At 50.8% G+C, this 14362-nt stretch overlaps 1 protein-coding gene across 1 annotated transcript in view; it reads left to right on the top strand.

Annotated features, from left to right (window-relative positions):
* Nucleotides 1–14362, top strand: part of LOC146005652 (alanine aminotransferase 2) — a 174137-nt gene that overhangs the window by 43837 nt on the left and 115938 nt on the right. The window contains exon 2 of the mRNA XM_083145048.1: nt 4988–5057. Within this exon, the coding sequence (XP_083001174.1) occupies nt 5050–5057 (8 nt within the window). The 5' untranslated portion in view covers nt 4988–5049. The remainder of the gene's footprint in view (nt 1–4987; nt 5058–14362) is intronic.

Here is a 14362-nt window from a genome sequence, read left to right as displayed (position 1 = left end):
CTGGTTGCAGCCGGATAGAAACTCTGCAGTGAGTATTGTGGCAACAGTCGCACTGGACCAGGCTATGCGGATGTTAGACCGCTCGGTGCAGCAGTGGGCCCTTCAGGGGGACCCCCAGACATTTGAGGAGATGGCAGTGGTGATTAAAGTGGCACCTGACCCTGGCAATGTTGCGTCAAGCTAGATCAGGTTTCGTGCCAGTACCAAAGCCCAGAACTAAGGTCCCAGCGGTTAAGCCAAAGGCTCCGCCCTCCCACGGTGTGCTTTGAATGGCCGATGGTCAGTATGGCGGCTGCGTATCCCAAGCGCATAAACACCAAAAAGTATAGTGATCGGAGTCAAGGCGCAGCGCTGCCCAGAGATCTACCAAAACCCAGAAGATGTCAGTACATCTAAAGCAGAATGGAACAGCAAAGGTGGGAACTGATGTGACCAAATGGCGCAGCGGTAACAATCAAAATAATGTGGTATAAAAAATGGTAACAAGAAAATAAAGCTCAAAATTAAATAGGGTGTGATATGTCCCTTAAGTTTACTGTGTGGATCCTTAAGTGAAAAAAAAAATGTGTATGGATCCGGTCCAGCGAAGAAGAAAAATCACATGAAAAGGAACAGTTATAAAACCTTCATTATTAGGTCATTTGTCCATTAGAAATAATGAGGTTTAGACGAGAATTCGGTTCTGGTGAACTGGTGGTATTATTTATAGCGTAGCTCGCTCACCTCTAGAGGAGGGACGAGAAAACATGTACAGGTATCTTCTAATCTTACAGGCAAGTGTATATACAGACTAGAGGGCGTACCCCAATCACAGTGTACAAGGTTTTATATGGTGTCTCCAATCATTAACCCCTTATAGGCGTATACAGATGCTTTTAATTGCTCCTCAGTATATAGGATAGAGATTGCGTACCATCAGTCTCACAAATTCCAACAATGCCAGACACATCAAGGTTTCTTTCATCAGCTAGGAAAGCATCTTCCCATGACCGAAGAAACACGTTTTGGTCACTAGACCTTTGACATTGACAGAAACGCGTTGGTACAAATCAGTGTGTGTGTGAGCAGTTATATTTTTCCAGACACCAGTCGTATGTAGTTTGGATTTTAGAATTTTTTTTTGTCATTTTTCTATTTTTTACCGTTTTATGCTTATTATATTTTTTTGGGATATTTGTCTGTAAGTCAATGTAAGTGATATATCATAACTGTAAGTCACAATTTAGCACATTTCTCCATGTGTTGAGAAATTATCGCAGGTTCATTCCAAATTTCACCACTAGAGCGGCTCCACTAACCGAATGTATTAAAAAACAGTCGCCAGACAAGATAACGTGGTCTAGACCAGTGGAAGCTGCTTGGCCGGATGTAAGACGAGCTCTGTGTACAGAGTCTGTATCCCAAGCACCTGACTTTAGATAACAATTTGTGTTATAGAAGGATGCTGGGACAGGATTAGGAGCCGTCCGTTACCAAGAGGTAGATGGAGAGGAGAAGCCCATCCTCTACCTTAGCCGTAAGTTATTGCCCAGAGAGCACAAGTAGAGCAGGGGCGCTTGGCCATTAAGTGGGCAGTTGAGTCCTTGAGATATTATTTATTGGGACCGGGGTTTTGGTTGGTCACAGACCATGCACCCTTACAATGGATGCATACAAACAAAGAGGTGAATCAACGTTACCCGTTGATTTTTGGCCTTACAGCAATTTAAGTTTGAGGTGAGGCATCATCTGGGGAAGTAGCACCTCAATGCCGATGCCCTTTCCAGGAGGTTTGTAGGTCCTGATCTCCAATCAAGCCCTATGGTGAAGCTAGGGGAGGAGGAAGAAGGCGAGGTGGGCGAGCTCTGGAAAGTGGGGGAGGGGGGGAATACTCTAAAGCGAAAACACGGTAAAAACCCAGTTATTGTGGTTTTTACAGCATTTTCCCATACCACACCGCATCGCTGCGGAGGATATGGCAATACCCTATAGAAGCCTATGGGCTTCTCTCCGCAGCGCTGTGTGAGGTATCCATCACGGAGCCCTGAGGCCGGGCCTGTCACTCTGTGTGTGCGCAGCGGGAAGTTCAGGGACAGTGCTGCATCGGAGAGGATGGCTCTCATCACATGACCTGTTCTTTGCGTTACTAATCACATATGTTAGTGTATATGCGATTAATAAAAATGAGGTACCCGGCGGAGAGGGGTGAAAACGGGCGGCACATGAAAGTAATGTGGAACATCCAGTCCAGGTTTTAGAGCAGTGGTTCCCAACCTTTTTTCTCTCCCGTACCCCTTGATTAGGCTTTTTATTTATAAGTACCCCTCCTCTCAATTGGAAATTTCCACAGTACTTATGAGTGGAAGTGAGCAGTATACGGGTCCTAATATTAAGGAGTAGCCGTGGATTAGTATATGTCAGGAATCAGGTCCGTCTTTGTCTGGCCGCTGGCTGTGTATTGTCTCCAGAATTCCCATTAACACCTCTAGGATTAATGCTTCTTCCACCCGTGTCAGTGCGGGGCAGATGTTCACACAGGTAGCTCTCAGTGAATTGCTGGTTGGGCAAAAGCACGAGGAGACGCTGATGACGCTGCAGATGGAACCTTGTCAATGGTAGACTTCTTTTGCCATTGGGAGACTTTTTCTTCTTCCGCCATTACCAATATTATTTCCAAGTACCCCCAACTGGTCTGCAGAGTACCCCCAGGGGTACAAGTACCCCAGGTTGGGAACCACTGTTTTAGAGCAACAGCAGGGAAACTGATGTGATCAGGGTTGGGATGATTAGCAGCACCTGCAGGGCCGCCACTAGTAATGTTGGGGCCTGGGACTGACCTTCAGCCCGGGCCCCCAGCGGCACCCCCCTCGCACGTGCTGGCACAGCATCTTCTTCCTCCTGGACTCGGTATCCTAGGCTCGGCGCTCTGCAGGCTGCACTGTGTATTGTGCGTGCCTGGCCGCTGGGTGGGGGGATTTGTGCGGGTGCGGGGGGTGTTGGTGCCATGCCACTGTGGGCAGCTGCCTGGGCCCCTCCAGAGGCCGATGCCCAAGACAGCTGTACCCCTGGCACCTCCTGTCGGTGGCCCTGAGAGCACCTGTGCTCTCCTGATATAAGAGGTGATCAGCAGCACCTGGGCTCTCCTGATAGAAGGACTGATTAGCAGCGCCTGCGCTCTCCGATATAAGGGCTGATTAGCAGCGCCTGCGCTCTCCCGATATAAGGGCTGATTAGCAGCGTCTGCGCTCTCCCACTATAAGGGCTGATTAGCAGCGCCTGCGCTCTCCCGATATAAGGGCTGATTAGCAGCGCCTGCGCTCTCCCAATATAAGGGCTGATTAGCAGCGTCTGCGCTCTCCCACTATAAGGGCTGATTAGCAGCGCCTGCGCTCTCCCGATATAAGGGCTGGTTAGCAGCACCCATGCTCTCCTGATATAAGGGCTGATTAGCAGCACTTGCGCTCTCCTGATATAAGGGCTGATTAGCAGCACCTGCTCTCTCCCGATATAAGGGGTGATTAGCAGCACCTGGGCTCTCCCGATATAAGGGATGATTAGCAGCACCTGCGCTCTCCCGATATAAGGGCTGATTAGCGGAGCCTGCACTCTCCTGATATAAGGGCTGATTAGCAGCGCCTGCGCTCTCCCGATATAAGGGCTGATTAGCAGCGCCTGCGCTCTCCCGATATAAGGGCTGGTTAGCAGCACCCGTGCTCTCCTGATATAAGGGCTGATTAGCAGCACTTGCGCTCTCCTGATATAAGGGCTGATTAGCAGCACCTGCGCTCTCCTGATATAAGGGCTGATTAGCAGCACCTGCGCTCTCCTGATATAAGGACTGATTAGCAGCGCCTGCGCTCTCCTGATATAAGGGCTGATTAGCAGCACCCGCACTCTCCTGATAGAAGAGGTGATTAGCAGCGCCTGCGCTCTCCTGATATAAGGGCTGATTAGCAGCGCCTGCGCTCTCCTGATATAAGGGCTGATTAGCAGCACCTGCGCTCTCCTGATAGAAGGGCTGGTTAGCAGCACCTGCGCTCTCCTGATAGAAGGGCTGGTTAACAGCGCCTGCGCTCTCCTGATATAAGGGCTGGTTAGCAGCACCTCCACTCTCCTGATATAAGGGCTGATTAGCAGCGCCTGGGCTCTCCTGATATAAGGGCTGATTAGCAGCACCTGCGCTCTCCTGATATAAGGGCTGGTTAGCGGCACCTGCGCTCTCCTGATATAAGGGATGATTAGCAGCACCCGCGCTCTCCTGATATAAGGGCTGATTAGCAGCACCTGCGCTCTCCTGATATAAGGGCTGATTAGCGGCACCTGCGCTCTCCCGATATAAGTGCTGATTAGCGGCACCTGCGCTCTCCCGATATAAGGGCTGGTTAGCAGCACCCGCGCTCTCCTGATGTAAGGGCTGGTTAGCAGCACCTGCGCTCTCCTGATATAAGGGCTGATTAGCGGCGCCTGCGCTCTCCTGATATAAGGGCTGATTAGCAGCACCTGCGCTCTCCTGATATAAGGGCTGATTAGCGGCACCTGCGCTCTCCCGATATAAGTGCTGATTAGCGGCACCTGCGCTCTCCTGATATAAGGGCTGGTTAGCAGCACCCGCGCTCTCCTGATGTAAGGGCTGGTTAGCAGCACCTGCGCTCTCCTGATATAAGGGCTGATTAGCAGCACCTGTGATCTCCTGATATAAGTGTTTCCAGGGCAGATACTCATTGCTCCTGATGGTGCACTAGCTGCCCAGGTGATGGGCCGGGGTGTGGGCTGCGGTAGGGACCACCGGAGCTTTCTGAGGAGTGTGTACTATGCTGTGACACCTGTATACTGTGCACCTGTATGCTGCACTGCTGTAACTATACTTGCCTATGCTGATTGCCTGGTATGCTGTGCACCTGCTACAATATAATGACCAAGACTTTATCTTATCCAGTGTATGCGATTCCTTGTCACAATATATAGACACATACAGTCACACTTATTGTCTGCTTGTGTCTCCGCACAGGACAGTATCGCGCTGCAGCCAGACAAGAGCAGACGTAGCGCAGAGGGCGGAGAATCGGTCACATGAAGAGGTGAGACCCTGCGCACATGTGACATCACAATAAGCTCATGTATGCACTGTGTGTATGTGCAGTGTGTGATATATGTGCTGTGGGCGAATGTACTGTGTGTCGGTATTGTGTGATGTGTGTGTATGTACTGTGTGCAATGTGTGATGTACGCTGTATGTATGTGCTGTGTGCAGTGTGTGATGTACGCTGTGTGTATGTGCTGTGTGCAGTGTGTGATGTGTGCTGTGTGTATGTACTGTGTGCAGTGTGTGATGTATGCTGTGTGTATGTGCTGTGTGCAGTGTGTGATGTACGCTGTGTGCATGTACTGTGTGCAGTGTGTGATGTGTGCAGTGTGTATGTACTGTGTGCAGTGTGTGATGTGTGCTGTGTGTATGTACTGTGTGCAGTGTGTGATGTACGCTGTGTGTATGTGCTGTGTGCAGTGTGTGATGTGTGCAGTGTGTATGTGCTGTGTGCAGTGTGTGATGTGTGCTGTGTGTATGTACTGTGTGCAGTGTGTGATGTGTGCTGTGTGTATGTACTGTGTGCAGTGTGTGATGTATGCTGTGTATATGTACTGTGTCCAGTGTATGATGTATGCTGTGTGTATGTACTGTGTGCAGTGTGTGATGTGTGCTGTGTGTATGTACTGTGTGTGATGTGTGCTGTGTGTATGTACTGTGTGCAGTGTGTGATGTATGCTGTGTATATGTACTGTGTCCAGTGTGTGATGTGTGCTGTGTGTATGTACTGTGTGCACTGTGTGCTGTATGCTGTGTGTATGTACTGTGTGCAGTGTGTATGTACTGTGTGCAGTGTGTGATGTGTGTATGTACTGTGTGCAGTGTGTATGTACTGTGTGTGATGTGTGCAGTGTGTGATGTACGCTGTGTGTATGTGCTGTGTATGTGCTGTGTGTGACTGAAGTGCAGTGGGTGTATCTAGGGCTGGTCCTACGTCCTCCAATCAGCGCCCCCGGGCTGTATACACCCTCCCCACCATGCTGTGTGAGGCAGCGGGTAGCAGCAGACAGACGTCAGTAAGACAACACGAGGGGTCACCTGTCAGTCAGCTGCTGCTGCTGCATCCTCTCCCCCAAGAGAGAGGATGTGTCTGACACGCCGGGTGTTACACATACATACACGTGGCTACACATATGTACACACCCGTGTCAGTCATCAAACAGTGCGTACACAGAACCCACTGCCCCTTTCATCGGCAGATGTACCTCTTCTAGAACAGGGGTTCCCTACATCAGTCCTCAGGACCCCACACAGCTCACATGTTCCAGGTCACCCGACAGATGCACAGGTGCACTCATTACTCACTCGGATGTGCGCCCGGTGTAATGGTACAGCGCCATACAGGGTTGCCTACCTGACCCTCTCCATGAGGGTGAAAATGCTCTGTTCCTGGGCTTCCCTGGTAATGTATGATTGCCAGCACCTGTGGTGACACCTTTCTTATCAGTTACCTAGCTCCCCACAGGTGCTGGCAATCATACATTATCCATACCTCCCAGCATGCCCCTCTCCAGGAGGACACAATGCTCTGCTCCTGGGCTTCCCTGGTAATGTAGGATTGCCAGCACCTGTGGTGACACCTTTCTTATCAGTTACCTAGCTCCTCACAGGTGCTGGCAATCATACATTATCCATACCTCCCAGCATGCCCCTCTCCAGGAGGACACAATGCTCTGTTCCTGGACTTCCCTGGTAATGTATGATTGCCAGCACCTGTGGGGACACCTTTCTTATCAGTTACCTAGCTCCCCACAGGTGCTGGCAGTAATACATTATCCATACCTCCCAGCATGCCCCTCTCCAGGAGAGCACAATGCTCTGTTCCTGGGCTTCCCTGGTAATGTATGATTGCCAGAACCTGTGGTGACACCTTTCTTATCAGTTACCTAGCTCCCCACAGGTGCTGGCAGTAATACATTATCCATACCTCCCAGCATGCCCCTCTCCAGGAGGACACAATGCTCTGTTCCTGGGCTTCCCTGGTAATGTATGATTGCCAGCACCTGTGGTGACACCTTTCTTATCAGTTACCTAGCTCCCCACAGGTGCTGGCAATCATACATTATCCATACCTCCCAGCATGCCCCTCTCCAGGAGGACACAATGCTCTGCTCCTGGGCTTCCCTGGTAATGTATGATTGCCAGCACCTGTGGTGACACCTTTCTTATCAGTTACCTAGCTCCCCACAGGTGCTGGCAATCCTACATTATCCTTACCTCCCAGCATGCCCCTCTCCAGGAGGACACAATGCTCTGTTCCTGGACTTCCCTGGTAATGTATGATTGCCATCACCTGTGGTGACACCTTTCTTATCAGTTACCTAGCTCCCCACAGGTGCTGGCAATCATACATTATCCATACCTCCCAGCATGCCCCTCTCCAGGAGGACACACTCCTCTGCTCCTGGGCTTCCCTGGTAATGTATGATTGCCAGCACCTGTGGTGACACCTTTCTTATCAGTTACCTAGCTCCCCACAGGTGCTGGCAATCCTACATTATCCTTACCTCCCAGCATGCCCCTCTCCAGGAGGACACAATGCTCTGTTCCTGGACTTCCCTGGTAATGTATGATTGCCAGCACCTGTGGTGACACCTTTCTTATCAGTTACCTAGCTCCCCACAGGTGCTGGCAATCCTACATTATCCATACCTCCCAGCATGCCCCTCTCCAGGAGGACACAATGCTCTGTTCCTGGGCTTCCCTTGTAATGTATGATTGCCAGCACCTGTGGTGACACCTTTCTTATCAGATACCTAGCTCCCCACAGGTGCTGGCAATCCTACATTATCCATACCTCCCAGCATGCCCCTCTCCAGGAGGACACAATGCTCTGTTCCTGGGCTTCCCTGGTAATGTATGATTGCCAGCACCTGTGGTGACACCTTTCTTATCAGTTACCTAGCTCCCCACAGGTGCTGGCAATCATACATTATCCATACCTCCCAGCATGCCCCTCTCCAGGAGGACACAATGCTCTGTTCCTGGGCTTCCCTGGTAATGTATGATTGCCAGCACCTGTGGTGACACCTTTCTTATCAGTTACCTAGCTCCCCACAGGTGCTGGCAATCATACATTATCCATACCTCCCAGCATGCCCCTCTCCAGGAGGACACAATGCTCTGCTCCTGGGCTTCCCTGGTAATGTATGATTGCCAGCACCTGTGGTGACACCTTTCTTATCAGTTACCTAGCTCCCCACAGGTGCTGGCAATCCTACATTATCCTTACCTCCCAGCATGCCCCTCTCCAGGAGGACACACTCCTCTGCTCCTGGGCTTCCCTGGTAATGTATGATTGCCAGCACCTGTGGTGACACCTTTCTTATCAGTTACCTAGCTCCCCACAGGTGCTGGCAATCATACATTATCCATACCTCCCAGCATGCCCCTCTCCAGGAGGACACAATGCTCTGTTCCTGGGCTTCCCTGGTAATGTATGATTGCCAGCACCTGTGGTGACACCTTTCTTATCAGTTACCTAGCTCCCCACAGGTGCTGGCAATCATACATTATCCATACCTCCCAGCATGCCCCTCTCCAGGAGGACACAATGCTCTGCTCCTGGGCTTCCCTGGTAATGTACGATTGCCAGCACCTGTGGTGACACCTTTCTTATCAGTTACCTAGCTCCCCACAGGTGCTGGCAATCCTACATTATCCTTACCTCCCAGCATGCCCCTCTCCAGGAGGACACACTCCTCTGCTCCTGGGCTTCCCTGGTAATGTATGATTGCCAGCACCTGTGGTGACACCTTTCTTATCAGTTACCTAGCTCCCCACAGGAGCTGGCAATCATACATTATCCATACCTCCCAGCATGCCCCTCTCCAGGAGGACACAATGCTCTGTTCCTGGGCTTCCCTTGTAATGTATGATTGCCAGCACCTGTGGTGACACCTTTCTTATCAGTTACCTAGCTCCCCACAGGTGCTGGCAATCCTACATTATCCATACCTCCCAGCATGCCCCTCTCCAGGAGGACACAATGCTCTGTTCCTGGGCTTCCCTTGTAATGTATGATTGCCAGCACCTGTGGTGACACCTTTCTTATCAGATACCTAGCTCCCCACAGGTGCTGGCAATCCTACATTATCCATACCTCCCAGCATGCCCCTCTCCAGGAGGACACAATGCTCTGTTCCTGGGCTTCCCTGGTAATGTATGATTGCCAGAACCTGTGGTGACACCTTTCTTATCAGTTACCTAGCTCCCCACAGGTGCTGGCAGTAATACATTATCCATACCTCCCAGCATGCCCCTCTCCAGGAGGACACAATGCTCTGTTCCTGGGCTTCCCTGGTAATGTATGATTGCCAGCACCTGTGGTGACACCTTTCTTATCAGTTACCTAGCTCCCCACAGGTGCTGGCAATCATACATTATCCATACCTCCCAGCATGCCCCTCTCCAGGAGGACACAATGCTCTGCTCCTGGGCTTCCCTGGTAATGTATGATTGCCAGCACCTGTGGTGACACCTTTCTTATCAGTTACCTAGCTCCCCACAGGTGCTGGCAATCCTACATTATCCTTACCTCCCAGCATGCCCCTCTCCAGGAGGACACAATGCTCTGTTCCTGGACTTCCCTGGTAATGTATGATTGCCATCACCTGTGGTGACACCTTTCTTATCAGTTACCTAGCTCCCCACAGGTGCTGGCAATCATACATTATCCATACCTCCCAGCATGCCCCTCTCCAGGAGGACACACTCCTCTGCTCCTGGGCTTCCCTGGTAATGTATGATTGCCAGCACCTGTGGTGACACCTTTCTTATCAGTTACCTAGCTCCCCACAGGAGCTGGCAATCATACATTATCCATACCTCCCAGCATGCCCCTCTCCAGGAGGACACAATGCTCTGTTCCTGGGCTTCCCTTGTAATGTATGATTGCCAGCACCTGTGGTGACACCTTTCTTATCAGTTACCTAGCTCCCCACAGGTGCTGGCAATCCTACATTATCCATACCTCCCAGCATGCCCCTCTCCAGGAGGACACAATGCTCTGTTCCTGGGCTTCCCTTGTAATGTATGATTGCCAGCACCTGTGGTGACACCTTTCTTATCAGATACCTAGCTCCCCACAGGTGCTGGCAATCCTACATTATCCATACCTCCCAGCATGCCCCTCTCCAGGAGGACACAATGCTCTGTTCCTGGGCTTCCCTGGTAATGTATGATTGCCAGCACCTGTGGTGACACCTTTCTTATCAGTTACCTAGCTCCCCACAGGTGCTGGCAATCATACATTATCCATACCTCCCAGCATGCCCCTCTCCAGGAGGACACAATGCTCTGTTCCTGGGCTTCCCTGGTAATGTATGATTGCCAGCACCTGTGGTGACACCTTTCTTATCAGTTACCTAGCTCCCCACAGGTGCTGGCAATCATACATTATCCATACCTCCCAGCATGCCCCTCTCCAGGAGGACACAATGCTCTGTTCCTGGGCTTCCCTTGTAATGTATGATTGCCAGCACCTGTGGTGACACCTTTCTTATCAGATACCTAGCTCCCCACAGGTGATGGCAATCCTACATTATCCATACCTCCCAGTATGCCCCTCTCCAGGAGGACACAATGCTCTGCTCCTGGGCTTCCCTGGTAATGTATGATTGCCAGCACCTGTGGTGACACCTTTCTTATCAGTTACCTAGCTCCTCACAGGTGCTGGCAATCATACATTATCCATACCTCCCAGCATGCCCCTCTCCAGGAGGACACAATGCTCTGCTCCTGGGCTTCCCTGGTAATGTATGATTGCCAGCACCTGTGGTGACACCTTTCTTATCAGTTACCTAGCTCCCCACAGGTGCTGGCAATCATACACTATCCATACCTCCCAGCATGACCCTCAGCAGGAGGACACAATGCTCTGCTCCTGGGCTTCCCTGGTAATGTATGATTGCCAGCACCTGTGGTGACACCTTTCTTATCAGTTACCTAGCTCCCCACAGGTGCTGGCAATCCTACATTATCCATACCTCCCAGCATTCCCCTCTCCAGGAGGACACAATGCTCTGTTCCTGGGCTTCCCTGGTGATGTATGATTGCCAGCACCTGTGGTGACACATTTCTTATCAGTTACCTAGCTCCCCACAGGTGCTGGCAATCCTACATTATCCATACCTCCCAGCATGCCCCTCTCCAGGGGGGACACAATGCTCTGTTCCTGGGCTTCCCTGGTAATGTATGATTGCCATCATCTGTGTTGAACAGGTAAATTGCTAAGAAAGTGGCTTCAACACAGGTGATGGCAATTATAAATTAAGAGGGAAGTCCAGGAACAGAGCATTGTGTCCCTCTTGGAGAAGAGCATGCTGGGAGGTATGCTGGTTGGATGTGTGGTATCATACACTCAGGTCTGAGGTTACAGAGATTTACCTTGCAGGAACATCTTCAGTGGCAACTCGGATTTCCTCACAGAGAGGCAGCAGTTAAACAGGTGACTTGCAAAGGCTGGTGACCAAATACAGACTAGTCACATATAAGTTCTGCTTCAGCTGCTTGACTGGCAATGTCTTTACTTGCTGGGTCTGTATCACAAACAAATGCCTGGCCATCACTGGTTAATGAGGGCCTTATTCTGGTTAGGTTGGTGAAACGTACGCTCACGGTGAGCGAAAGTCTGCCCACAGACGGTCACAAACACCGACAATGGGGAGTGGCGTACACTTGAGCGTATGCCACCGTGTACGGACTGATCTCCCTCTTAGCCACCGATACCTGGCGTACATCAGAGCGTACGCCACAGTGCACGGACGGATCTCATCCGTTTTCCCACCGACACCATCCGTATATCTGAGTGTACGCCACAGTGCAAGTAGAAATTGAGTCCAAAAACATCCTTGTTGCTCTTAGACGTGGTTTATGTGTCTTTTTCCATATACAAGACTGTTATGTTTGTGTTACAGTGAAAAAGTTGACACATGTCGACTTCTGTGAATTGAGTGTCCTGCTTTTTAAAGTATACAGAAACACTTTCTGATTGGGTGTAGATGGTTATAAAAAACTAACTACCTTGACATATATAAGCAGGTCTTAGAATGAATCTTACCTAAAATGAAACTAACCTTTACATGTAGAGAAGTATAGAAAGATAACCTTCCAATGTGTTTGAGGGCTGTGTGTGGCTTGCAGGTAGTGAAATAATGGTTGTGACTTAATAGCCTGCAGCATTGCTTATTACATTCAGGTGTATGTGTGTGACTAGTAATCAGCGTTAATTAGCAGACCCAGGCGTCCGCTCTCATACGGTATCTGTAGGGGTGGTCTGGAGCTATCTTTGGCGTCTGCCTGTTTTTGGTCCAAAATGCACGGTGTGTTCGCCGATCGAGCGGTTGTAGCAGCGTACATTTTAGGTGCACACCCCCGTGTACGCCCATGTTTACGCCAAGTTTTCCTCATTATTCCGGCCGCTCCCCTAAAAACGCCCCCATGCCGCCCACAATGACCGTGCTCTTCCAGACAGGTTTTTTCGCAAGGAGAGACCCGTCTGTGAGTGGTGTGAGGTCACCGCACCTGCGCATTGCGAAAGCTACGCATGCGCAGATGAATAAAAAGCCCGATCCGCCCGTATACGGTCCCGCCGTACCAAGCAGAATAACCCCCTTACTTACAGCAGCCAGGGTGCTCATCTCCTCTCAGCACTACTGTACCTTACAGCTTCACTCCCTGTGGCTACGGAGGGGTCACATAAACTCCAGGGTCTCCCAAAGTCTTTCTCTGCAGCTCAGCTGGCTGTCTCCATGAGAGGTCAGTGCCCTGCTCCTTGTAATGCTCCAGCAGCTGTCACTCAGCGACCATGCTCCCTCCATATGCTGACTCTGTCCTCTCTTTGCTTTCACTTTCTACAGACTCCTCCCCTCATCCTGTGCATGTGTAGCCAATCAGGGCACTAGGAAGTGCCTGCTATACATGTGGGCACATGAGAGAAGACGTAACCTCTGCAGTACCCAGAGGTCCCTGAACTGAGGCAGCAGAGTATATAAAGCACATGGATGTTTTCCATAACAAAACAACAGATAATCACACACATTCCTGTACATTGCTCCAAATAACAGTCCCAGTATGTCTCTCTGGGGTGCCTCACATGCTGGAGGCGGTGGCTGTTATTTTGGAGGCGGTGGCTGTTATTTTGGTCCCACACCCCACCCCTCCATCCTCAGGTGTGGGAGTCAGAGCAGTGAGTGTGGCTCGTACCTCAGAGGCAGCAGTGAGTCAGGTGAGTGCAGCATTATAGACCTGAACGTCACAGCGTGTCAGCTTCTATATCCTGTATTACTGCAGATATTGCTGTCTACTGTGTCGGCAGTGGTAGCAGCCATTTAGTGTGTCGGCAGTTGTGCAGTGTGTCGGCAGTGGTAGCAGCGTATTTGGAAATGAGGGTGTGCAGGCCAAACCCCTCTACTCTGCTGCAGTGCTGGGACAAGGATTACGCTATTGGCAGAAAATTGCCTCATTGTGTCCCTGGCAGGGTGCGGGACTATGCCCGTCACTGGCAGGGGTACGGGGGTGGGGGTGGGGGGGGGGGGGGCTACAGAAAACCCGCCAGTCTCCCACGTCATGCTGGGATCACTCAGCGGTGTTACACAATGTTCTGTAATAGATTTGGTGCTAGGAAAACCTGTTATCCTCCTTTCTGCAATACAACGGCGGCAACTGGTGCGCAGCGTAACGGTACCATCTCCTGGTGCACCGCAGTGCGCTGGGTCTGCGATAATAAGGTGTGTGCACTCTATCATGGGGGGGTGTGTATGTAGATATATATCACACACAGGGGTCATGCTATGGTGCGCTCTGCTACAAAACTTCCACCAGCGACCGCCCCAGGCCTGTGCACATACAACAAATACCCACAGACACATAAACCTAGATCGATGTCTGTCCAGGGAGGTTGGGCCCTGCCTCGCTCCCTGCTACTTAATCAGGAACCCCTCAAGTCCCGGTGTCCTGACACTAGTACCCCACTGTCCCTATCACCTGGGCACTAAGGGTTACATTTATTAAGCTCGGTGAAGTGATAAAGTGTCTGGTTTTTATCACCGCTCCTACCTGTCATTTTTCAAACCAAGCCTGTAACTTCACAGGTAGGAGCTGATTGGCCGGTGATAAAAACCAGACACTTTATCACTTCACCGAGCTTAATAAATCTGCCCCTAACTGCCATCAGGAGCCCTGACCAATGGGAGAGACTCTGCTTTACACCCAGGAGCCAGGTTCTGGCCAATGGGAGAGACTCTGCTTTACACCCAGCAGCCAGGTGCCAACCAATAGGAGAGATACTCTGCTTTACAC

The sequence above is a fragment of the Crinia signifera genome, chromosome 5, assembly GCF_055691185.1.
Source record: "Crinia signifera chromosome 5, ASM5569118v1, whole genome shotgun sequence".
Taxonomy (NCBI): Eukaryota; Metazoa; Chordata; class Amphibia; order Anura; family Myobatrachidae; genus Crinia; species Crinia signifera.
Note: the sequence above shows the minus strand (reverse complement) of the source record. Positions and strands in the feature narration are given on the sequence as shown.